Consider the following 26,943-nt stretch of genomic DNA (forward strand, 5'->3'; position numbering starts at 1 on the left):
GGCCCCCCTAACACAACAGTAGCAGCACTGTTGACTATAGACTAGTGTTGCCTTCTCCTCAGGAAAACTTGTTTAGGGTGTGGTCTTTCTCCCTCTGATAATACCTGCTCATTGAGCTCTGTATATACAGCCCATTGTTTATGCTGAACACCTACAATACGTTGGAATAGCATGGGGAAGGGAATTTCTGTATTTTAAGTGCAATAACTTAAACGTCTGAGTGAGATTGCCTCTGCTTTCGCCCAGTTACACAAATTAGTATGCAAGTATAGAAGTGGTGCTTTGAAGCAGCCCTGGCAGAGTGGATGGAAGCAGGAGTCCTGCTGTTTCCATGGTCTGTCTGTGCTGAGGGGGGAGAGGATCAGTGATGGGGAGGCCAATTGAGGGCTGTGTGTCCTGTGGGAATGCTCTGATTGATGTTACTGTGTAGAGCCCAGCGCTGGAGCGGAGCAGAGCTACCCAGCCTGCCTCTGTCTCCTTGATCTTGGTGGTGGTGGGGGACGTTGGAGAGGAGACTGGAGCTCTCGTCTCTTTCTCCTTTTATCTGTGATGGAGATTCCCATCGACCTTTCACTTTTTTATCTGTAGTGCTAACTCATCTCACGCCTAATGATGTCGAATTTGAAACACTCGGTCTACAGCTCCTCTCTGAGCTTAATGTGAACAGGCTTATCCCTCACCAAAACACATCAAGCCAGAGGTCTAGAAAACCAAACAAAAATGAATTTCTATGGGTTTTCTAGATTGCAGTGCTCTGCACTGTTCTGCATAGCAAGAAAGGAAGAGGAAATGGACCCTGGCATCAAAGGGAAATGTCCAACCTTTCTTGCCAGTGAGATCTTACTTGGACCTTCTGACCTAACAGTTCTTCATAGCCATTCGTCCCAACGATGTTTCCAGAATGTTAGTGAGCTGCTGCTGCTGATGCACTAACATTTGTTGCATAAACACATTCATTTTCCATTTTAAATTGAAATCTGCTGCTGGTGAAGCTCATGAGCTCTTCCTCTCTGTGCGTGTGTGCTTAATTTTCTTGGGGGGTGTGTACTTTTCACCCCTTTTTCTCCCCAAATTTGTGATATCTAATTGGTAGTTAGTCTTGTCCCATCGCTGTAACTCCCGTACGGACTCGGGAGAGGCGAAGGTCGAGAGCTATGCGTCCTCCGAAACACGACTCCGCCAAGCCGCACTGCTTCTTGACACACTGCTCACTTAACCCGGAAGCCAGCCGCCACAATGTGTCGGAGGAAACACCGTACAGCTGGCGACCAAAGTTAACACGCATGTGCCCGGCTGCCACAAGGAGTCGCTAGAGCGTGATGGGACAAGGACATCCCAGCCGGCCAAAACCTCCCTAACCCTGACAAAGCTGGGCCAATTGTGCGCTGCAACTCTCGTCGCGGCCGGCTGGGTCGCAACGGGAGTTGCAGCGCACAACTAAAATCTAGTCATTGCATAAGTATTCAGCCCCTTTTTTAGGCAAGCTATGGAGTAAAGTCTAGCTTAACACATCTAGGGCTGTCCCCGCCTAAAAAAACATCTTGGTCAACTGAAAATCTTGGTTGAAATTAAACATGTATTTTTCCATATATAGACAAACCCCATGTGTTTTAATAAAATCAACTATATATGCATTGAGCTTTTCTGATGCTTTAAGCTGTTTGATGAAATAAGACACATGAGTCGAGGGAGCCAGAGATCAAGATAACCAGAAGACAAAAACCTGATCCGACCATCCTCCTCCCGCTCCTACTGGCTTTCGCAGTTTCTGGCTTTACTCTCCTGAAGTTGCCGGTAATAAGCTACACGAGGAGTCGGCAACCTTTTCTCATATGGAATGCCAATTTAATCTTACCATTTCTATTGATCTGCGTGCCAGTTATGGTTTTCGTATGCACGTTTTCGTGGAACAGTTTCATTTAATTTATAATAACGTTTTCGTATCTCAAAATCATTGTCATGTAGTTAATCAAAATTATATCAATCTAAATGAAAATTATACAAACCTAAAATGTAACTTCTATTGCCATTGCCAACTATGTAAAAATAGCCTACATAAAGCCAACAAATAAAAACATTGCAGCCTGCAGGTAGAAAATATCCTGATTTTAAAAATAAATATCCTATAAATCACATTGGCTACTTTGTATTTATTACGGATCCCCATTAGCGGCTGCAAGGCAGCAGCTACTCTTCCTGGGGTCCAACCACAATTTACATACAATAAAACAATACATAACACAACACCTTATTACACACTACTCTACCATAACAACATATTTACAATACAAAATCAATAATACAGCAAAAGAACAATATTAAAATGTATGTGTGTAGAGTGCGTGTTAGCATGTGTTTGTAAATGCTGTGTGTGTGCCTGTGTGTGTGTGTGTGTGTCCACAGTCCGCGCTGTTCCATAAAGTGTAGTTTTATCAGTTTTTTAAAAATCTGATTTTACTGCTTGACTGAGTTACATGATGTGGAATGGAGTTCCATGTAGTCATGGCTCTATGTAGTACTGTGCGTTTCCCGTAGTCTGTTCTGGATTTGGGGACTGTGAAGAGACCTCTGGTGGCATGTCTCGTGGGGTATGCATGGGTGTCCGAGCTGTGTCAGCATTCCAAACAGACGGCTTGGTACATTCAGCTTGTCTACACCTCTTAAAAAAACAAGCAGTGATGAAGTCAATCTCTCTTCCACTCTAAGCCAGGAGAGACTAACATGCATGTCATTAATGTTAGCTCTCCATGTACTTTTAAGGGCCAGCCGTGCTGCCCTGTTCTGAGCCAACTGCAATTTTCCCAAGTCCCTCCTTGTGGCACCTGACCACACAACTGAACAGTAGTCTAGGTGTGACAAAACTAAGGCCTGTAGGACCTGCCTTGCTTTGACCATGACAGTTTACAATCCAGGGTTACTCCAAGCAGTTTAGTCACCTCAACTTGCTAAATTTCCACATTATTCATTACGAGATGTAGTTGAGGTTTAGGGTTTAGTGAATGATTTGACCCAAATACAATGCTTTTAGTTTTGGAAATATTCCTTGCCACCCATTCCAAAACTAACTGCAACTCTTTATTAAGTGTTGCTGTTATTTCAGTTGCTGTAGCAGCTGACGTGTATAGTGTTGAGTCATCCGCATACATACTCAAAGCCAGTGGCATGTCGTTAGTAAAGATGGAAAAAAGGTAAGGGGCCTAAACAGCTGCCCTGGGGAATTCCTGATTCTACCTCGATTAATTTTGAGAGGCTTCTATTAAAGAACACCCTCTGTACTCTGTTAGACAAGCAACTCTTTATCCACATTATAGCAGGGGGTGTAAAGCCATAACACATACGTTTTTCCAGCAGCAGACTATGATCGATAATGTCAAAAGCCACACTGAAGTCTAACAAAACAGCCCCCACAATCTTTTGATAATCAATTTCTCTCAGCCAATCATCAGTAATTTGTGTAAGTGCTGTGCTTGTTGAATGTCCTTCTCTATAAGCATGCTGAAAGTTTGTTTACTGTAAAATAGCATTGTATCTTGTCAAACACAATTTTTCACAATAGTTTACTAAGGGTTGGTAACAGGCTAATTGGTCGGCTATTTGAGCCAATAAATGGGGCGTTACTATTCTTAGGTAGCGGAATGACTTTTGCTTCCCTCCAAGCCTTGGGGCACATACATTCTAGTAGGCTTAAATTGAAAATATGGCAAATAGGAGTGGCAATTTTGTCTGCTATTATCCTCAGTAATTTCCCATCCAAGTTGTCAGACCCCGGTGGCTTGTCATTGTTAATAGACAACTAAAAAATGTTCACCTTTAATCCTCCAGAAACGACAGAACAAATAATGCAACAAATATTGTGGTTAAATTCAAATATACTAATTGACAAAAAAACTGTATTTTTTGACAGAATGTTTAAAAAGGTATAATCTTCGTAAATGATATCATCGGTAAGACTGGTGGAATTATGTCGCACATGCAGCTAACAAAAACATATGGAAATGTCTGCTCTACCCAAAATTACAACCAAATAATTGCAGCCTTACCGCAAAAGTGGAAGAGGAAAGTGGAAGGGGGAGAAAGTAAGGAACTTGTCTGTCGGCCTTGCATTAAAGAACATAATTGGTTAAGGAAAACTGTGATAAATAAAAAAGTATATCAGTTTCACTTAAGGACCAAAGGATTGACAGCCGTCCCATATAGATTGCAAAATAGTTGGGAAGAGATTTTTGACGTACCGATCCCATGGCATAGTGTTTATGAACTGACACGCAAAACGACACCGGATTCAAAAATTAGAATCTTTCAATTTAAATTATTATATAAAATTCTTGCTACCAATAGAATGTTATTTATATGGGGGATACAATCTTCCCAGCTCTGCAGATTTTGCTGTGAAGAGAGAATCATTAGATCATTTGTTTTGGTTCTGTCCATTTGTAGCTTGTTTTTGGACACAGGTCCAGGAATGGCTAAAGGATTGCAATATTTACCTGGAGCTAACCTTGCAGATAGCATTACTGGGTGATTTGAAAAGTCATAGTCAATCGATCAATAATATAATAATACTTTTAGCAAAAAAAATAATTTTTAATTCACAATCTGTAGAAGCAATGAGAATAGAAAGGTTCAGAACTTTTGTAAAACATCACAGTACGGTTGAAATATATATGGCAAATAGAAATCCTATATGGATGGTGTTAAGATATAGATGGGAGGTATTGAATGGAGTTGAAGGATGGGACTAATAACAACTAACAACAAATAATAACAAGATAACTAATAATGTAAGCATACTGTGTCCATAATAAGTATATAGGTTGTATGTTGGGAGCTTTTGGGAAAGAGCACAGTTAGAAAGATATGTCATATAGAAGTAAACCGGATGGACATCGTGAAAATGATCGGAGAGGTTGAGAGTAGAAGAAGTTCAGGAGCAAAAACAAATCAAATATAATTATTGTAAAATTGAATGTGTCCATAAGGTGTAGATAGTAAGTATAGGCTGGAAGTAGAGGCCTGGGCATTGTTGTTCACTAATTTACCCCAAGTAGGGAAAGGATGGCGGGGTTGAAAAGTAATAAAGGGGAGTATATATTTAAAAAACATGGGGGATTGGAAGTGATGCAGACAATTACATTGATAGAAGTTACAATCTATCTGCAATATTAAGCTGATCTTCCCCCAGAAAAAAATAAAAAATAAAAAAGAAATGTTCACCTCTTCCACACTCACTTTACGGAATTCAAAATTACAGTGCTTGTCTTTCATAATTTGGTCAGATATACTTGGATGTGTAGTGTCAGCAATTGTTGCTGGCATGTCATGCCTAAGTTTGCTAATCTTGCCAATGAAAAAATTATTAAAGTAGTTGGCTACGCAAGGCCTGTCTGCAACTAACTTAAAACATTGTATCAACCATTAACTTGGGTCTGGCCAAAGCTTGCTCTAGCAAACTTGCAACATTGTATAAAATATTCTGGGCCTTCAGAGTTTCCCATGCCAGTGAGCTCGGGACAGACAAAGCTGTAGGCTATTTGCGCAAGGGATAAGATGTAATCTTTATGACGTTTCCACTGGATCAGAGCATTACATTTTTCCCTTTTCACGCTGAGTGCTTATTGAAAGGGAGAGAGCTGCACAGATTTTTACATTGAGGAACTATTGTCATTCTCAATAGATGTAAAAACAGACTTTGTTTGCTTGCTGTTTGAGGTGAAGAAAACATTACTTTGAGAAGCTCCACAACTCATTAGAGGTGGTGCCTTAAACCAATCAGAAATACTATCAGATCCCCAAATGGGCACGTTTATATGCCTACATAAAGAAGGGCAGTGATTGGTAGATGGGTAACAACAAATCAGACTTTGGATATATCTTTAAGCATGGTCAAGTTAATAATTATGCTGTGGATTATGTATTAAACCACCCAGACACATGAAATATAGTCATCCTTCTGAACTGAGCTGCAGGACAGGAATGAAACTGCTCAGGGATGTTACCATGAGGCCATTTCTGATTTTTAAAACCGCTACAGAGTTCAATGGCTGTGATGGGAGAAAACAACATTGTAATGACCTAAATAACAGTGATATGAAGAATGCAAATATACAGAATGCAAATATTTACAAAACATTTGTTCCTGAGTGGGCAAGATACAGTTTCAAATTAAATCTGCTTGAAAATCTATGGCAAGACTTGAACATTTCTGTCTAGCCATGATCCCCAACATCTTGACAGAGTTTGAAGAATTTTGAAAATAATAATGGGCAAATATTGCACAATCCAGGTGTGCAAAGCTCTTATAGACTTACCCAAGAAGACTCACAGCTGTAATCGATGCCAAAAGTGTTTCTAACGTACACTGAACAAAAATATAAATGCAACATGTAAAGTGTTTGTCCCATGTTTCATGAGCTGAAATAAAAGATCCCAGAAATTCTTCATATGCACAAAAAGCTTATTTCTCTCAAATTTGGTTACATACTTGTTAGTGAGCATTTCAAATTTTGCCAAGGTAATCCATCCACCTGACAGGTGTGGCATATCAAGAAGCTGATTAAACAGCATGATCATTACACGGGTGCTCCTTGGGCTGGGGATAATAAAAGGCTGCTCTAAAATGTGCAGTTTTGTCACAACACAATGCCACAGATGTCTGAAGTTTTGAGGGAGTGTGCAGTTGGCATGCTGAATGCAGGAATCTCCACCAGAGCTGTTGCCAGATAATGTAATGGTCATTTCTCTACCATAAACCGCCTCCAACGTTGTTTTAGAGAATTTGGCGGTATGTCCAACTGGCCTTACAACCGCAGACCATGTGTAACCACGCCAGCCCAGGACCTCCATATCTGGCTTCTTCACCTGCAGGATTGTCTGAGACCAGCCACCGGGACAGCTGATGAAACTGTGGGTTTTCACAACCGAAGAGTTTCTGCACAACCAGTCTCAGGGAAGCTCATCTGCGTGCTCGTCTTCCTCACCAGGGTCTTGACCTGACTGCAGTTCGGTAACCGACTTCAGTGGGCAAATGCTCACCTTTGATGGCCACTGGCACGCTGGAGAAGTGTGCTCTTCACGGATGAATCCCGGTTTCAACTGTACCGGGCAGATGGCAGATAGCGTGTATGGCGTCATGTGGACGAGCGGTTTGCTGACGTCAACGTTGTGAACAGAGTGCCCCATGGTGGAGGTGGGGTTATGATATAGGCTGGCATAAGCTATGGACAACAAACATGATTGCATTTTATCGATGGCAATTTGAATGTACACAATACCGTGACAAGGTCCTGAGGACCATTGTCGTGCCATTCATCCACTGCCACCGCCTCATGATAATGCACGGCCCCATGTTGCAAGGATCTGTACACAATTCCTGGAAGTTGAAAATGTCCCAGTTCTTTTATGGCCTGCATACTCACCAGACATATGTCACCCATGTTTGGGATGCTCTGGATCGACGTGTACAACAGCGTGTTCCAGTTCCCGCCGATATCCAGCAACTTCGCACAGCCATTGAAGAGGAGTGGGCCAACATTCCACAGGCCACAATCAACATCCTGATTAACTCTATGCGAAGGAGATGTGTCGTGCTGCATGAGGCAAATAGTGGTCACACCAGATACTGACTGGTTTTCTTATCCACGCCCCATACCTTTTTATTTAAGGCATCTGGGACCAACAGATGCATATCTGTATTCCCAGTCATGTGAAATCCATAAGTTAGGGCCTTATTTATTTATTTCAATTGACTAATTTCCTTACTGTAACTCAGTAAAATTGTTGTAATTGTTGCATTTATATTTTTGTTCAGTGTATATCGACTCGGGGAGCTGAATACTTATGCAACGACTATTTGTTATTACAGTTGTATTAATCTTTAAAACATTTGAGAATTCTCATATTTACACAACTATTAGCATTTTAGGTCTTATTCCAGGACTTTGACTGTGGGAAATCACCTTCCCAGTCAGTCTATTGTGCATATTGAACATTCTGTACACCCTGGCTCATTTCACAGTAGTTTCAGAGTCCTGCAGTAAGAGCTAAGACTCATATATAACTCTACATAGTTGTATTCTGTGGGTGTCACTGAGTAGGCTGATACTCCATTTCATGGGTGCACAATCCATAGGTAGGGCTGTTGAGTGCAGTATGCACAATAGACTTACTGGGAAGGTTATTTCCCTCAGTCAAAGTCCTGCAATAAGAGCTAAAACAACGCTTTTTATTATTAGATGTGACTTTGTAAACCTATAATGTTAGCCAGCTAACTAGCGGAGTCTGGTTACATATACGTGCTGACGTATCACCACGCCGGCTACGTTGTGTCGAGCGTGGTGGAATGCAAATGCGCCTCAACCAATAAAAATGTGTGGTGACCCTGCCCCATTCCATGTGCAGCGGCGAGGGATACTTGCACAAGTTTGGATTTCACCCCCGTCTCAGAATTGAATGGTTTAGACCATTGGGAAGTATTAATGGACTCGGAGTGAGCTTCTCTTCTCCCGCTTCGATCACGCAGTGTGTGTAGCAAAAGTGATTGCTGTCCTCGTTATGAAATTATGAAATTTACCCTGTAGATCTAGAAATGACCAAATATACTGATTGTTTCAAGCAAAACTACAAAATCTATTGCTGATGGTGAACCTGAACAATCAATATAAAATCTAATGTAAGCCCCGATCAGAATGCACCTATAGCCAGATGAGTTGTCTCCGGCAGTAGCTTAGGCTATTATTATTCCGGTAAAACACAATTTTCACCTGTGCATTTGATCAAAATAACCTAGCAAATTACGTTGGTTGTCACTCAACTAATAAAGCCTAATATTGCGCAAGCCGTTTAAAACTCCTTTGAATGCTGAAGGTGATGCGCAGATGTGCCAGATCAGAAATAGGCCTAACGCTCGTTGGTCAGTGCGCTAGGCTACGCACAGTGAGTTTGACTAGGCTACTGATATTGCCTGGGGTTGTTCAGCATGCAAAATGACTGGTAAATCAAAAGCTGGCAACATAATTTCAGGGTTACCATGGTGGCAGGACTGCCTCTTTCAGCCTGCTGTTCCATTCACACTGAATGGGGAGTTAGTAGGCCTAGTGGTTGGTGTATCTCTCTGAGGGATCACACACACACACACACACACACACACACACACAGTGTGGTATTTATCAAGTAGGGGGTCTCAGACATTGCTTCAGTCCTATTCTTCAGTTTTTCACAATTCCTGACATTTAATCCTAGTAAAAATTCCCTGTCTTAGGTCAGTTAGGATCACCACTTTTATTTTAAGAATGTGAAATGTCAGAATAAGAGTAGAGAGAATGATTTATTTCAGCTTTTATTTCTTTCATCACATTCCCAGTGGGTCAGAAGTTTACATACACTCAATTAGTATTTGGTAGCATTGCCTTTAAATTGTTTAACTTGGGTCAAACGTTTCGGGTAGCCTTCCACAAGCTTCCCACAATAAGTTGGGTGAATTTTGGCCCATTCCTCCTGACAGAGCTGGTGTAACTGAGTCAGGTTTGTAGGCCTCCTTGCTCGCACACGTTTTTTCAGTTCTGCCCACAAATGTTCTATAGGATTGAGGTCAGGGCTTTGTGATGGCCACTCCAATACCTTGACTTTGTTGTCCTTAAGCCATTTTGCCACAACTTTGGAAGTATGCTTGGGGTCATTGTCCATTTGGAAGACCCATTTGCGACCAAGCTTTAACTTCCTGACTGATGTCTTGAGATGTTGCTTCAATATATCCACCTAATGTTCTTTCCTCATGATGCCATCTATTTTGTGAAGTGCACCAGTCTCTCCTGCAGCAAAGCACCCCCACAGCAATTTTTATGGCGGTTTTAGAGCAGTGGCTTCTTCCTTGCTGAGTGGCCTTTCAGATTATGTCGATATAGGACTCGTCTTACTGTGGATATAGATACTTTTGTACCTGTTTCCTCCAGCATCTTCACAAGGTCCTTTGCTGTTGTTCTGGGATTGATTTGCACTTTTTGCACCAAAGTACGTTCATCTCTAGGAGAAAGAACGCGTCTCCTTCCTGAGCGGTATGACGGCTGCGTGGTCCCATGGTGTTTATACTTGCGTACTATTGTTTGTACAGATGGACGTGGTACCTTCAGGCGTTTTGGAAATTGCTCCCAAGGATGAACCAGACGTGTGGAGGTCTACCATTCTTTTTCTGAGGTCTTGGCTGATTTCTTTAGATTTTCCCATGATGTCAAGCAAAGAGGCACTGAGTTTGAAGGTAGGCCTTGAAATACATCCACAGGTACACCTCCAATTGACTCAAATGATGTCAATTAGCCTATCAGAAGCTTCTAAAGCCATGACATCATTTTCTGGAATTTTCCAAGCTGTTTAAAGGCACAGCCAACTTAGTGAATGTAAACTTCTGACCCACTGGAATTGTGATACAGTGAATTATAAGTGAAATAATCTGTCTGTAAACAATTGTTGGAAAAATTACTTGCGTCATGCACAAAGTAGATGTCCTAACCGACTTGCCAAAACTATAGTTTGTTAAGAAGAATTTTGTGGAGTGGGTGAAAAACTAGTTTTAATGACTCCAACCTAAGTGTATGTAAACTTCCGACTTCAACTGTACCAATACATCTTCAGCTAGTAAAACACCACTTGTTCCTAGTTTTATGATGGCCACATAAAGATGTCTTTAACACAGAAAAAGAGCCATAATAGTTAGATAACTGTAGCATGTGACAGAGAATGTAAAGTAGCCTGATGATTGGTGTGTCATGTGTCTGTATGGTTCATTGGCTCTCTTCAACACCCACTATGGTTACCAGGATATAGGTAGCGTATTTACTCACTCGGTCAACAAGCTTGATCATTTGTTTAATCCATTGTTGAATAAGCAATATACAGTGCATTCGGTAAGTATTCAGACCCGTTTACTTTTTGTTACGTTACTGCCTTATTATAAAATTGTTTTTTCCCCTCATTAATCTACACAAAATACCCCATAATGACAAAGCAAAATAAGGTTTTTAGATTTTTTTTGAAAATGTATTAAAAATAAAAAACTGAAATCGAATTTACATAAGTATTCAGACCCTTTACTCAGTACATTGTTGAAACACCTTTGGCAGCAATTACAGCCTTGAGTGTTCTTTGGTATACCGCTCCAACCTTGGCACACCTGTATTTGGGAACGTCAGGTTGGATGGGGAACGTCACTATTTTCAAGTCTCTCCAGAGATGTTAGATCGGGATCAAGTCTAGGCTCTGGCTGGGCCACTCAAGGACATTCAGAGACTTGTCCCGAAGCCACTCCTGCGTTGTCTTGGCTGTGTGCTTAGGGTCGTTGTCCTGTTGGAAGGTGAACCTTCGCCCCAGTCTGAGGTCTTGGGAGCTCTGGAGCAGGTTTTCATTAAGGATCTCTCTGTACTTTGCTCTGTTAATCTTTCCCTCGATCCTGACTAGTCTCCCAGTCCCTGCTGCTGAAAAACATCCCACAGCATGATGCTGCCACCACCATGCTTCACCATAGGGATGGTGCCAGGTTTCCTCCAGACGTGACGCTTGACTTTCAGGCCAGAGAGTTCAATCTTGGTTACATCAGACCAGAGAATCTTGTTTCTCATGGTCAGTCCTTTAGGTGCCTCTTGGCAAACTCCAAGCCTACTGTCGTGCCTGTTACTGAGGAGTAGCTTCTGTCTGGCCAGTCTGCCATAAAGGCCTGATTTGGTGGAGTGCTGCAGAGATGGTTGTCGTTCTGGAAGGTTATTCCATCTCCACAGAGGAACTCTGGAGCTCTTTCAGAGTGACCATCGGGTTCTTGGTCACCTCCCTGACCAAGACCCTTCTCCCCCGATTGCTCAGTTTTTACGGGAGGCCAGCTCTAGGAAGAGTCTTGGTGGTTCCAAACTTCTTCCATTAAAGAATGATGGAGGCCACTGTGTTCTTGGGGACCTTCAATGCTCAGACATTTTTTGGTACGCTTCCCCAGATCTGTGCCTAGACACAATCCTGTCTCTGAGCTCTACGGACAAGTCCTTCGACCTCATGGCTTGGTTTTTGCTCTGACATTTTTTATTTTATTTTTATTTCACCTTTATTTAACCAGGTAAGCTAGTTGAGAACAAGTTCTCATTTACAACTGCGACCTGGCCAAGATAAAGCAAAGCAGTGCGATAAAAACAACAACACAGAGTTACATATGGGGTAAAAAAAACAAAGTCAAAAATACAACAGAAAATATATATACAGTGTGTGCAAATGTAGCAAGTTATGGAGGTAAGGCAATAAATAGGCTATAGTGCAAAATAATTACAATTAGTATTAACACTGGAATGATAGATGTGCAAGAGATGATGTGCAAATAGAGATACTGGGGTGAAATTAAGCAAAATAAATAACAATATAGGGATGAGGTAGTTGGGTGGGCTAATTTCAGATGGGCTGTGTACAGGTGCAGTGATCGGTAAGGTGCTCTGACAACTGATGCTTAAAGTTAGTGAGGGAGATGAGAGTCTCCAGCTTCAGAGATTTTTGCAATTTGTTCCAGTCATTGGCAGCAGAGAACTGGAAGGAATGGCGGCCAAAGGAGGTGTTGGCTTTGGGGATGACCAGTGAGATATACCTGCTGGAGCGCATACTACGGGTGGGTGTTGCTATGGTGACCAATGAGCTAAGATAAGGCGGGGATTTGCCTAGTAGTGATTTATAGATTGCCTGGAGCCAGTGGGTTTGGCGACGAATATGTAGTGAGGACCAGCCAACAAGAGCGTACAGGTCACAGTGGTGGGTAGTATATGGGGCTTTGGAGAACGGATGGCACTGTGATAGACTACATCCAATTTGCTGAGTAGAGTGTTGGAGGCTATTTTGTAAATGACATCGCCGAAGTCAAGGATCGGTAGGATAGTCAGTTTTACGAGGGCATGTTTGGCAGCATGAGTGAAGGAGGCTTTGTTGCGAAATAGGAAACCGATTCTAGATTTAACTTTGGATTGGAGATTCTTAATGTGAGTCTGGAAGGAGAGTTTACGGTCTAACCAGACACCTAGGTATTTGTAGTTGTCCACATACTCTAGGTCAGACCCGTCGAGAGTAGTGATTCTAGTCGGGTGGGCGGGTGCCAGCAGCGTTCGATTGAAGAGCATTCATTTAGTTTTACTAGTGTTTAAGAGCAGTTGGAGGCTACTGAAAGAGTGTTGTATGGCATTGAAGCTCGTTTGGAGGTTTGTTAACAGTGTCCAATGAAGGGCCAGATGTATACAAAATGGTGTCGTCTGCGTAGAGGTGGATCTGAGAGTCACCAGCAGCAAGAGCGACATCATTGATATACACAGAGAAAAGAGTCGGCCCAAGAATTGAACCCTGTGGCACCCCCATAGAGACTGCCATAGGTCCAGACAATTTTTGACACATTGAACTCTATCTGAGAAGTAGTTGGTGAACCAGGCGAGGCAGTCATTTGAGGAACCAAGGCAAGTTGCAGCGGAGGGTGCAGAGCTGGTGGCCAGGGTAGTGGTAGCCAGGTGGAAAGCATGGCCAGCCGTAGCAAAATGCTTGTTGAAATTCTCGATTATTGTAGATTTATCGGTGGTGATAGTGTTTCCTAGCCTCAGTGCAGTGGGCAGCTGGGAGGAAGTGCTCTTATTCTCCATGGACTTTAGTGTCCCAAAACTTTTTGGAGTTAGTGCTACAGGATGCAAATTTCTGTTTGAAAAAGTTAGCCTTTGCTTTCCTAACTGCTTGTGTATATTGGTTCCTAACTTCCCTGAAAAGTTGCATATCGCGGGGGCAATTTGATGCTAATGCAGTACGCCACTGGATGTTTTTGTGCTGGTCAAGGGCAGTCAAGTCTGAGGAGAACCAGGGGCTATACAGTGGGGAAAAAAAGTATTTAGTCAGCCACCAATTGTGCAAGTTCTCCCACTTAAAAAGATGAGAGGCCTGTAATTTTCATCATAGGTACACGTCAACTATGACAGACAAAATGAGAAAAAGAAATTCCAGAAAATCACATTGTAGGATTTTTTATGAATTTATTTGCAAATTATGGTGGAAAATAAGTATTTGGTCAATAACAAAAGTTTCTCAATACTTTGTTATATACGCTTTGTTGGCAATGACACAGGTCAAACGTTTTCTGTAAGTCTTCACAAGGTTTTCACACACTGTTGCTGGTATTTTGGCCCATTCCTCCATGCAGATCTCCTCTAGAGCAGTGATGTTTTGGGGCTGTCGCTGGGCAACACGGACTTTCAACTCCCTCCAAAGATTTTCTATGGGGTTGAGATCTGGAGACTGGCTAGGCCACTCCAGGACCTTGAAATGCTTCTTACGAAGCCACTCCTTCGTTGCCCGGGCGATGTGTTTGGGATCATTGTCATGCTGAAAGACCCAGCCACGTTTCATCTTCAATGCCCTTGCTGATGGAAGGAGGTTTTTACTCAAAATCTCACGATACATGGCCCCATTCATTCTTTCCTTTACACGGATCAGTCGTCCTGGTCCCTTTGCAGAAAAACAGCCCCAAAGCATGATGTTTCCACCCCCATGCTTCACAGTAGGTATGGTGTTCTTTGGATGCAACTCAGCATTCTTTGTCCTCCAAACACGACGAGTTGAGTTTTTACCAAAAAGTTCTATTTTGGTTTCATCTGACCATATGACATTCTCCCAATCCTCTTCTGGATTATCCAAATGCACTCTAGCAAACTTCAGACGGGCCTGGACATGTACTGGCTTAAGCAGGGGGACACGTCTGGCACTGCAGGATTTGAGTCCCTGGCGGCGTAGTGTGTTACTGATGTTAGGCTTTGTTACTTTGGTCCCAGCTCTCTGCAGGTCATTCACTAGGTCCCCCCGTGTGGTTCTGGGATTTTTGCTCACCGTTCTTGTGATCATTTTGACCCCACGGGGTGAGATCTTGCGTGGAGCCCCAGATCGAGGGAGATTATCAGTGGTCTTGTATGTCTTCCATTTCCTAATAATTGCTCCCACAGTTGATTTCTTCAAACCAAGCTGCTTACCTATTGTAGATTCAGTCTTCCCAGCCTGGTGCAGGTCTACAATTTTGTTTCTGGTGTCCTTTGACAGCTCTTTGGTCTTGGCCATAGTGGAGTTTGGAGTGTGACTGTTTGAGGTTGTGGACAGGTGTCTTTTATATACTGATAATAAGTTCAAAAAGGTGCCATTAATACAGGTAACAAGTGGAGGACAGAGGAGCCTCTTAAAGAAGAAGTTACAGGTCTGTGAGAGCCAGAAATCTTGCTTGTTTGTAGGTGACCAAATACTTATTTTCCACCATAATTTGCAAAGGTCAATTAGGAAGGCCTGCTCGCTGAAGTGTTTTAGGGAGCGTTTGACAGTGAAGAGGGGTGGTCGTTTGACCGTGGACCTGTTACGGACGCAGGCAATAAGGCAGTGATCGCTGAGATCCTGGTTGAAGACAGCGGAGGTGTATTTAGAGGGTAAGTTAGTCAGGATGATATCTATGAGGGTACCCATGTTTACGGATTTAGGGTTGTACCTGGTAGGTTCGTTGATAATTTGTGTGAGATTGAGGGCATCTAGTTTGGATTGTAGGATGGCCGGGGTGTTAAGCATATCCCAATTTAGGTCACCAAGCAGTACGAACTCTGAGGATAAATGGGGGGCAATCAGTTCACATACGGCGTCCAGGGCACAGCTGGGGGCTGAGGGGGGTCTGTAGCAAGCGGCAACAGTGCGAGACTTATTTCTGGAAAGGTGGATTTTTAGAAGTAGAAGCTCAAACTGTTTGGGCACAGACCTAGATAGTATGATAGAGCTCTACAGTAGATTGCAACTCCACCCCTTTTGGCAGTTCTAACTAGACGGAAAATGTTATAGTTGGGGATGGACATTTCAGAATTTTTGGTGGCCTTCCTAAGCCAGGATTCAGACACTGCTAGAACATCAGGGTTGGCGGAGTGTGCTAACACAGTGAATAACTCAAACTTAGGAAGGAGGCTTCTGATATTTACGTGCAGAAAACCAAGGCTTTTACGGTTACAGAAGTCAACAAATGATAGCTCTTGGGGAGTAGGAGTGATACTGGTGGCTACAGGGCCTGGGTTAACCTCTACATACCCAGAGGAACAGAGGAGGACTAGAATAAGCATACGACTAAAGGCTTTAAGAACTGGTCTTCTAGTGCGTTGGGTACAGAGAATAAAGGGGGCAGATTTCCGGGCGTTGTAGAAAAGATTCAGGGCATTATGTACAGAAAAGGATATGGAAGGATATGAGTACAGTTGAGGTAAACCTAAGCGTTGGGTAACAATGAAAGAGATAGCATCACTGGAGGCACCGATTGAGCCGGTCTCGGCGTGTATGGGGGGTGGAACAAAGGAACTATTTGAGGCAGTTTGAGAGGGACTGTATAATAAGAACTAACCCAAACAGCAATAGGCAAGGCATATTGACATGGGAGAGAGGCTTAAAGCAATCACAGGTGTTATTAGAGAGAGCTAAGACAACAACTGGTAATGGTGATAAAGTTTGGGCTGAGGCTAAACAGAATAAACAGGACAGGGTACCGTGTAAAGGAACAGTCCAGCAGGCATCAGCTGTAACGGCGCTATTACAGTGCAAAGTTGACATGCACTGTCAACTGTGGGACCTTTATATAGATAGGTGTGTGCCTTTCCAAATCATGTCCAATCAATTGAATTTACCACCGGTGAACTCCAAGTTGTAGAAACATCTCAAGGATGATCAATGGAAACAGGATGCACCTGAGCTCAATTTCGAGTCTCATAGCATACGGTCTGAGTACATATGTAAATAAGATGTTTATGTTTTATTTGTAACAAATTTGCAAAAATTACTAAAACTGTTTTTGCTTTGTCATTATGTGGTATTGTGTGTAGATTGATGAATAATTTTTTTATTTAATCCATTTTAGAATAAGGCTGTAACTTAACAAAATGTGGAAAAAGTCAAGGGGTCTGAATACTTTGCACTGCAATTGCGCCGTAACTTCTTATTTTAGCCTCTTTGTCTTTGCAATTAATGATCACTCTCTTTCCTCCATGCCTCTCAGTCTGTCTGTTTTCTGTACAGTATATCTGCACAGGCAGTTATTACCAAACCCCGTCTCTCATAATGTACCGCTTTATATAGCGTATGTAGTACCCTGTGGTTGTTGAGATACCTGTAGACTAGACCGAGGCGCCCAGGTGAGAAATAATTCAGTACGGTGTGGTCAGAATTGTGAAGAAAACAGCCACTGAAGCTCTGCTGATGGAATGATTAGTTCATAGCAGAGAAGCATTCACAGAACATCGATGTTAAAATGTGTACATACTGAAGCGTTGTATGTATGAGTGCTTACTATTTACAGAAGTGTAGTCAGTTCTGGGAAGGGAATGGTGGGTGTCTACCCAACAGGGAATATGGTGCACTGGGACAGTTAACAGGGGAGATGGGCCATGAACATTGGGGGAATTGACTAGTGGTTTCTCTCTTCACCCCCCCCCCTCCCTCTCTTTTCCCCTCTCTCTCTCTTTTCCCCTCTCTCTCTGTTCCCCCTCTCTCTCTTTCCCCCTCTCTCTCTTTTCCCCCCTCTCTCTCACACATGCGCACACACACACACACACACACACACACACACACACACACACACACACACACAGCCCATGTGATTGAGCTCCACCAGTGAGTGTGGGTAGCTGGTGATTGTGTTATTGATCCTAGCCTGGATCAGAGGTCAGACCAAGGGGGGTGTAGGGGTTTTTCTCTAAATGGGTCACTTACATATAATATATTGAAATACTCACCAGGCTGTTCTGTTCTACTATGGGTATTGATCCAGTCTCTGTGATTTTACTGAACATGATGACTTCCTCCACTCAACCAATACCTAGATTTTTTTTTTTACATAGCATTCTTCATTTCCTTTTGTTGTTTATTTTTCCTTTTTACATTGTTCACACAAATACAGCCTTCACAGAAATGATATACAACTTATTACACCTTTTATACAGAATATTATACACATTTCAGAACAAAATCTAAATCATATTGAAGGACCTGGACCTTTAGCATGCGTCATTAATTGTTCTCAGTTCAATGTGACAAAAACAACCCAGGTAGCCAGTGTGTGTTTCCCTGTGAGTCAGGTCCTTATGTTTCCAGTGTAGCGTGGTAATATCCTCAGACAGTCACTCTGCTGTTTGCCTTGGTAGGTAGGGTGGCAGGTGGCAGCAGTTGGGTGCAGGGTGCTGGCTGGGCATATCGCCAGATTGTTCATAGCTGTGACACCCTCAAGGGCCTCCAGCTAGCTAACTGTGTCCCCAGGCTATTGCAGAAGTCTGTTGCTCAGGACTACCAGCTAGCTGCTAGCAGACTCCTATGTGCCCGTCGGGCCTCATCCCATAGAACAGGAGCAGAACACTGTAGGGCCCCCCTAACACAACAGTAGCAGCACTGTTGACTATAGACTAGTGTTGCCTTCTCCTCAGGAAAACTTTTTTAGGGTGTGGTCTTTCTCCCTCTGATAATACCTGCTCATTGAGCTCTGTATATACAGCCCATTGTTTATGCTGAACACCTACAATACGTTGGAATAGCATGGGGAAGGGAATTTCTGTATTTTAAGTGCAATAACTTAAACGTCTGAGTGAGATTGCCTCTGCTTTCGCCCAGTTACACAAATTAGTATGCAAGTATAGAAGTGGTGCTTTGAAGCAGCCCCGGTAGAGTGGATGGAAGCAGGAGTCCTGCTGTTTCCATGGTCTGTCTGTGCTGAGGGGGGAGAGGATCAGTGATGGGGAGGCCAATTGAGGGCTGTGTGGCCTGTGGGAATGCTCTGATTGACGTTACTGTGTAGAGCCCAGCGCTGGAGCGGAGCAGAGCTACCCAGCCTGCCTCTGTCTCCTTGATCTTGGTGGTGGTGGGGGAGGTTGGAGAGGAGACTGGAGCTCTCGTCTCTTTCTCCTTTTATCTGTGATGGAGATTCCCATCGACCTTTCACTTTTTTATCTGTAGTGCTAACTCATCTCACGCCTAATGATGTAACAAAGGTAGATTTGAGAGTGGAAATGGCTGTTGTCAAATGGACGTTCCTACCTACTGCATCACACACGAATATGAGGTCACCGAAAACATTGTAGTTTTTGTACTTGAAGTAATTATCATTGTTAGGTGGGTAATGGAAAAAGAGAGAGCGATTGGATAGAAGAGGAGACTCCAGTACCTGAACATGACCTTACCTGAATGCTGAAATCCATCAATAATGTAAAACGGACGTATTTTTTTAGTGTATTAGTGTGTCCCAGCCAGTTAGCCTGTTGTTTTCCACTAACTTGGCTAATACCACAGTGTCATGTTCAGTTAAGCCCACCATACCAAAACATTTTAAAAGGTCAAATGAAAATTAGTGTTTTCCCCCTCCCTGTTTCAGTCCTTTTTTTCAGTTTGGTGCCTAATGAGCCGAGTACTGGAGAAACAACAAGGCAATATCTCTCCTATTTCCATCAATATGCTCTTTGGTTAGTTATAGCCTTAGAGGCATCATCTGCAAGGGTGCTGTCATGTTTAATTTGCTCTGGTTTGGTTTCTCCTCTGCTCCTGATGGAGTTGGTTTGGACTGGCTGACAGCAGGAGTTGACCAGGCAAAGAGAATATGCTTCCCAAATGACACCCTATTCGCTTTATAGTCCACTACTTTTGACCAGAGCCTGGCTGCCATTTGGGATGTAGACAGAGTTAGGGAAGAACTATACTGAACAAAAATATAAACGCAACATGCAACAATTTCAAAGATTTTACTGAGTTACAGTTCATAGAAATTAATCAGTCAATCAAAATAAATTCATTAGGCCCTAATCTATGGATTTCACATGACTGGGCAGGGGCACAGCCATGGGTGGGCCTGGGAGGGAATAGGCCCACCCACTGGGGAGCCAGGCCCAGCCAATCAGAATGAGTTTTCCTCCACAAAACGGCTTTATTACAGACAGAAATACTCCTCAGTTTCATCAGCTGTCTGTGTGGCTGGTCTCAGACGATCCCGCAGGTGAAGAAGCTGGATGTAGAGGTCCTGGGCTGGCGTGGTTACACATTTTTGGGATCTTTTATTTCAGCTCATGAAACATGGGACCTTAACTTTACATGTTGCGTTTATATTTTTGTTCAGTATATTTAGATATGCATCATATCCAACACCTGCAGCTACTGTTAGTGTCCTCACTGGCCTGTCCTCCAGAGGGTAAACTGATAGGCAGCCTGTCTCAGAGCTGTCATTCCCCCTCAGGTTCCTCTCTATGATCACCTGTCTACTGAAACATGAAGCCTGTAACTCCTCCACAAAGCCCCAGTGCTAGCCACATGACAAAAAGCTGGTAATTGGACATTGTTTAATGTTGATTTAGTTTAAAGTTTTAATGTTGTAGGCCATAACACTTGAGAAGGTTATTGTTGAATGTCCAAATATGCACCCAGATTTTCACAACAACCAGGTAACCTTAGCTAAGGAAAAGTAACACCCATCTTTTTATTCTCGTGACATCTCTAAGGTGCTGCTAGTGTAAGATGAGAAGCTTTGCAGGCAATTGGACTGCTCTGTTCTGCTCTTTCTAAACCCATTGTGCGGTCCTGGTTTCTAGTTCAGAGCATTTTAAATGGAGAAGTGGGGGGCGTTTTTGTGGATGACAAGGGTAACAAATGGAATGTTCAACAGTTTTTACCTGACAATAGAGCTGTAGCTAGGCCGAGTCCTCTGCCAGGGAGGGAGAGTGGGTGGTCATCATACCACCACCCAGACCCTCTATACAGGAGGCCCCTCTTCTCTTCTCCCCCAGGCCTTTCTAATCTAATGCCTCCAGAGTCTGGAGGGGAAAGAAAAGGAGTGATGTCATAGTAGGCTAACTTCTGTATTTAGGTGCTGCTGATTGGTGTCAGTTCTCTCTCTGTCTGTCAAGCTTGCTCATGTCATGTGACTGGGCTTGGCTTGGGTCAGGATTTTAGTCACTTGCTTCAGTCAGGGGTTGACCACAAATCAAATAAAATAAAATAAAATTGTATTTGTCACATGCGCTGAATACAGCAGTTGTAGACCTTACAGTGAAATGCTAACTTACAAGCCCTTAACCAACAATGCAGTTTTAAGAAAAATAAGTGTTAAGAAAAAAAATAAAAAAAAATAAAGAGCAGCAGTAAAATAACAGTAGCGAGGCTATATACAGGGGGTACCAGTACAGAGTCAATGTGCGGGGGCACAGGTTAGTCGAGGTAATTGAGGTAATATGTACATGTAGGTAGTTAAATTGACTATGCATAGATAATAAACAAAGAGTAGCAGCAGCGTAATAGTGGGGGTGGGGGGGTGGGGGACAATGCAAATAGTCCGGGTAGCCATGATTAGCTGTTCAGGAGTCTTATGGCTTGGGGGTTAAAGCTGTTAAGAAGCCTTTTGGACCTAAACCTAATCTTTCAGTTTTCCCATTTTATGTCATTACAAGACCTGCAGTATGACCTGAAGAATATTTAAACTGACTTCAGTTAAACTCTCCAACTAGAGTAAAGTTATTCTTTCTACCACAATGAGTTGTGTGAAGCACGTGCCTGGTGTTTACAGCTATAATCATTACAGGTGACATACCAGCAGTGTGTTTGTGTGTGTGTGTAGTGTCTGTGTAGGGGTGTGTATGTGTTTAAACGAGGGGCTGAGGTCATTTGGACGTGTTGGGTCTTGTCTACTGTGTGCTGTGTTATAGCCTGTTATCAAGGTGTCCATTGCGCCTCAGGTTCACTCACTCTCTCTCACACACACAGACAGACAGACAGACAGACAGAGGCATGGGAGTGTGACATGAGAGAACAAACAGTACGTACGTGCACAGGTTGTGTGTATGTATGTGATTGTGTTCCTTCCTACCTCTCAATGTGTCCAGTTGCCAGCAGCATACCACCCTGCATCCCACTGCTGGCTTGCCTCTGAAGCTATGCAGGGTTGGTCCTGGTTGGTCCCTGGATGGGAGACCAGATGCTGCTGGAAGTGGTGTTGGCGGGCCAGTAGGAGGCACTCTGTCCTCTGGTCTAAAAATAAATAAATATCCCAATGCCCCAGGGCAGTGAGTGGGGACATTGCCCTGTGTAGGGTGCTGTCTTTCAGATGGGATGTTAAACGGGTGTCCTGACTCTGTGGTCACTAAAGTTCCCATGGCACTTATCGTAAGAGTAGGGGTGGTAACCCCGGTGTCTTGGCTAAATTCCCAATCTGGCCCTCATACCATCATGGCCACCTAATCATCCCCAGCTTCCAATTGGTTCATTCATCCCCTCTCCTCCCCCCTGTAACTATTCCCCAGGTCGTTGCTGTAAATGAGAATGTGTTCTCAGTCAACTTACCAGGTAAAATAAGAAAATAAAAAGTCTGGCTGTGAATGTGTTTGTTATTGCAGCCTAGAGTTCAGCAGATATTTTGTCACTAGGAGAGGGTTACAGCTGGGCACTGCATTGATTGCTATGTGAACTTCCCTCCTCCCCAAACATGTTCTCCACAAGCTGAAAACGGGCTCATTTCCATCAAGGTTGTCTGTCTGTCAATGTGTGTTTCCCGTTCCCACCTAGCTGTGGGTCGCTGGTAGAGGTTTGTAAGCGACCTCGCCCTCCATATTCACGCCAGTGGAAGCGTCCTGTTCTGTTCTGGCTGGAGGCTGGGGCTTTATGAGGTAGCCTAGTTAACCATGACTGCCTTACCGGCAGTGGCAGGCACACAGGACTTCTGCTGCTATTGTTTCCTTCCTCTATTACTTCTGTTAGTTAACCTCTTATGTTCTCCTCTGTGATTTCAGGAGTGTCTCCAGCAGCTCATCCTGATGACCCTGCCTAATGTGCTGACCATGGCTAAGGACCCCCTCTCAGGTACTGTGGTGCTCTGTCTCTTGTTCCCAAACGCACAACAAGTCTCAGGTAGCTACTCCTCGAAATCCAGTTGACTAGCTAGCTAGTGCAAGATTCACAACAAGTGCTTACATTGTCCCCTACATACTAACAAGTTGTTAAAAAGCCACTCTACATATCCCCTTGTCATTGCAGGCCAGTTACTATACTGTCCTGAATGAGGGCCTGTTCTCTGTTGGGTGAGAGGGATGCACATGTTGTGGCCCTTTTTTGGGGTCAGTCAGGAAGTGGGAAAGGCAGGAAAAGGCCCATTTGGAACCCTGCAGTCTGTCTATCTGCATGTAGGAGGTTAATCAGGCCATGTAGAGTGCTGAGTGTGAGGGGCCTCCGGCCTAGTGTCGACAACCTCTCAGGGTCACACCTGATATGGCTAGCTGTATGTTTGTGGCTATGGAGAGGGCCAGACCTGATTATAGTGGGTGAGTAGAGGGCAGATACAGAGGCCCGCTGTCCTCAAGACACAGACACAGGCACAGCTGGGAATAGTTCACCTAATGCTACTATAGTATTGGGCCTTGATGGGACCATAGTCTGATTTAGTACAAACTAAACGTTTATGAGAAGGAAGAGTTGTTTTTGTTTCCTCATATAATTTCATCTCAGAACACAGAACCATATCTTGTGTATGCTACTCTGTTACGACAGATTCCATCTAGCTAGTGTGGTTCTTGGGGCCTCCTCTATATACTTAAGGCTTTTGAAACTCCATGATAGCTCCATAAAACGAATACCCCATAGCCCACACATACTGTATGTATACTGAACAAAAATATAAACGCAACATGCAATACTTTCAAAGATTTTGAGTTACAGTTCATATAAGGAAATCCGTCAATTTAAATAAATGAATTAGGCCCTAATCTATGGATTTCACATTACTGGGCAGGGGTGCAGCCATGGGTTGGCCTGGGAGGCCCACCCACTGGGGAGCCAGGCCCAGCCAATCAGAATGAGTTTTTCTCCACAAAAGGGCTTTATTACAGACATAAATACTCCTCAGTTTCATCAGCTGTCTGTGTGGCTGGTCTCAGACGATCCCGCAGGTGAAGAAGCTGGATGTAGAGGTCCTGGGCTGGCGTGGTTACACGTGGTCTGTGGTTGTGAGGCCGGTTGGATGTACTCACGAATACTCTAAAACGACATCGGCGAGGCGGCTTATGATAGAGAAATTAACATTCAATTCTCTGGCAGCACACTCCCTCAAAACATGAGACATCTGTTGTGTGACAAAACTGCACATTGTAGTGGCCTTTTGTCTCCAGCACAAGGTGCACCTGTGTAATGATCATGCTGTTTAATCAGCTTCTTGATGTGCCACATCAGTCAGGTGGAAGGATTATCTTGGCAAAGGAGAAATGTTCACTAAAAGGGATGTAAAAAATGTTGTGCACAAATTGAAGAGAAATAAGCTTGTTGTGCGTATGGAAACATTCTGGGATATTTTATTTCAGCTCATGAAACATGGTACCAACATTTTACTTGTTGCATTTATATTTTTGTTCAGTATAGTTCATGCAGTACAGTGCTGTACTGTATGCATTAATGAATAAAAGGATCACCAGACCAGTTATTTCCATGGCTTTTGTAACTGTGCTGGCATGGGATAAAATATCTTCAGGATGATGCCATCTTAAATTGCCTCATCCTCATGTTTGAAGTGTTCAGCTTCACCGTCAGACAGACAGTGTTGTGCCTTCTCCTGCTGGCGGCTAGGTCTTTCATGGGTTAGGCCACTACCCTGACGCGCGCATGCTTGTTTTACATGTTGTTTCCTGCGACTGTCAGACACAGAAATAACTTTTTATCAGGACCCATTTGGCAGATTTTATTTTCCTACCGGTGCCAATTTATCTAGATCAAGGCCTTTGATTGGCCCTTATAAGAAAACGTGTTTAGCAGTCAAGAACAATAGTGGTGTACGAATGGGAGTGATGGTGTTGTTGGAAGGCTTTTGCTGTAAGCCAGCCTTGGTATGTGAACTGAATCTGAATAGTGGGTAATGGGGTATGTGTTCATATTATTGTTTGTGGATGGATGTGTAGTATGAAAACGTATGCACTCACTAACTGTAAGCCGCTCTGGATAAGAGCGTCTACTAAATGACTAAAATGTAATGTGATATGTTTGTATGGAATGGCCTCAGGAAGTTAGCTTTTCCATGAGTTCCCATGTTCAGTGTAGTTCCCGTGTTCAGTGTAGATTGTAGAAACGGTGAAAAGCTCCTCTCAGGGCGACACCACTGCCTGCCTGTGTGTACCTCTCTTGTCTTTTTAGTTGGTCTCAATGGAATATGGGCTGGGTCGCAGACAGGGTCTCCATGGTAACCTTGTTGCCCTTTTCCCCAGAGTTCTGATCAAGCTTTTTAGGAGTCCCTTCCAGGCAAGGACACACACACACACACACACACACACACACACACACAGCTGATCCCAGGCAAACCCTGTACAAAACGAAGGTGTAAAGACTTGTAAATCATATGTATAGCGCTTCCGCACGGCAAGCGGTACCGGTTCATCATGTCTGACACCAACCGGCTACTGAACAGCTTCTATCCCCAAGCCATTAGACTGCTAAATAGCTAACAGAATGGCTACATGGACTATCTTGAGTTGACCCTTGTATTTTATATATATTTCTAAGCACACTCACAGGACTGTGCACATTCACGCACACTGACACGCCAACACACAAATAACATGCACACAAATTTTGTCTGACTCTACACACACACACACACACACTCGCATACAATCATAATTTACGCTGCTGCTACTGTTTATCATATATCCTGATGCCTAGTCACCTTACCGCTATAATCCAGTATCCCTGCACATTGTAAATATGGTATTGGAACTGAACCTGTATAAAGCTTCTTACTGTCTTGTGTTCTTGTTTTTATTTCCTCTGTGTTTTTGTTCTACCTTGTTATTTTTTGTGCTATATTGATTACGGCATTGTTGGGTTTGGAGCTTACATTAAAGGCATTTCACTGTACTTGTGCACGTGACCTTAAAACTTGAAACTTGAAAAATAAAGGGTTGCTACATCCACAAAAACACCCGAACATAACCCTGAGCTGAGGCTGATTTAAAGATTGACCGACTAACTGATGGCTCCTAACCAAACCAACAGGGATGGGGGAGAGATCCTTTAGCCCATTGGTGTAAGAACTGGGGGGATGGGAGAGGCCCACAAAGCTGTCATTTGGGATTTGCTGCCTGCCTGTGGGATTTAAACCAAAACCAACTCTGAGCTCAAAATCAATTGGCTAAAAGGAAAGGTGGTTTTAATCAGTTATGTCTTTATCTTCTCTTCAACAGGCAAGGGCATGGAAGAGGTGAAGAGACTGCTGCTGTTGATCCTAGGCTGTGCTGTGCAGGTAACACAATACACACTAATTGAGACGAGCAGATCTGGACTCAAATAGTATTCCAAAAACTTTAGCTGTGCTTGATTGAGCTTGCCTGGTGCAATGGAATAGTCTGACAAAGTGCAAAGTCCACCCATCTGGCACTACGCTCAGGCAAGCTCAATCAAGCACATCTAAAGTAATTGAACGATTTCAAATACTATTTTAACACAGGGGGGAGGGGGAGATAATATAGACTGAGCTCTCTTAACAAGGTAGAGCAGTGTAAAGTCACACTCACAAGTCCCATAATCTCTGTACTACAGTATCTATCTGCCTTGGCAAACACTACCCCACCTGGCACCTGATCACACCAGGAAGTAAAGCTGCTAGTTCTGAGCAATTAACCAACATTTCGTTTTTTCGTTTTTTTGGGGGGGGTGGGGGGTTATTAAACAACTAATTGACCGACCTCGCTTCAATTTAGTTTTCTTAATCAAATCATTCACGGATCATTCACGGGAGAGTGGGACGCTGGGCTGAAGGGCGTTGTAGTTTTCATTAAGCAAATATTCTGCCTAGTTCAGCGCAGAAACATGGTAATTAACTACAATGACCATAATCCATTGTGCCTGTTTTTTTTACAGCTCAGACAAGGATGGATACACTTTTATGCCTGTTAGATACAT

General features: G+C 43.3%; 1 protein-coding gene across 1 annotated transcript in view; it reads left to right on the forward strand.

Annotated features, from left to right (window-relative positions):
- LOC311102682 (protein Daple-like) overlaps positions 1-26,943 on the forward strand; it is a 103,401-nt gene that overhangs the window by 32,399 nt on the left and 44,059 nt on the right. The window contains exons 4-5 of the mRNA XM_084144053.1: positions 22,797-22,866; positions 26,226-26,284. Coding sequence (XP_084000179.1) covers positions 22,797-22,866; positions 26,226-26,284 — 129 coding nt within the window. The remainder of the gene's footprint in view (positions 1-22,796; positions 22,867-26,225; positions 26,285-26,943) is intronic.

This window comes from Coregonus lavaretus, assembly GCF_964263955.1.
Source record: "Coregonus lavaretus genome assembly, chromosome: 27".
Classification (NCBI taxonomy): domain Eukaryota; kingdom Metazoa; phylum Chordata; class Actinopteri; order Salmoniformes; family Salmonidae; genus Coregonus; species Coregonus lavaretus.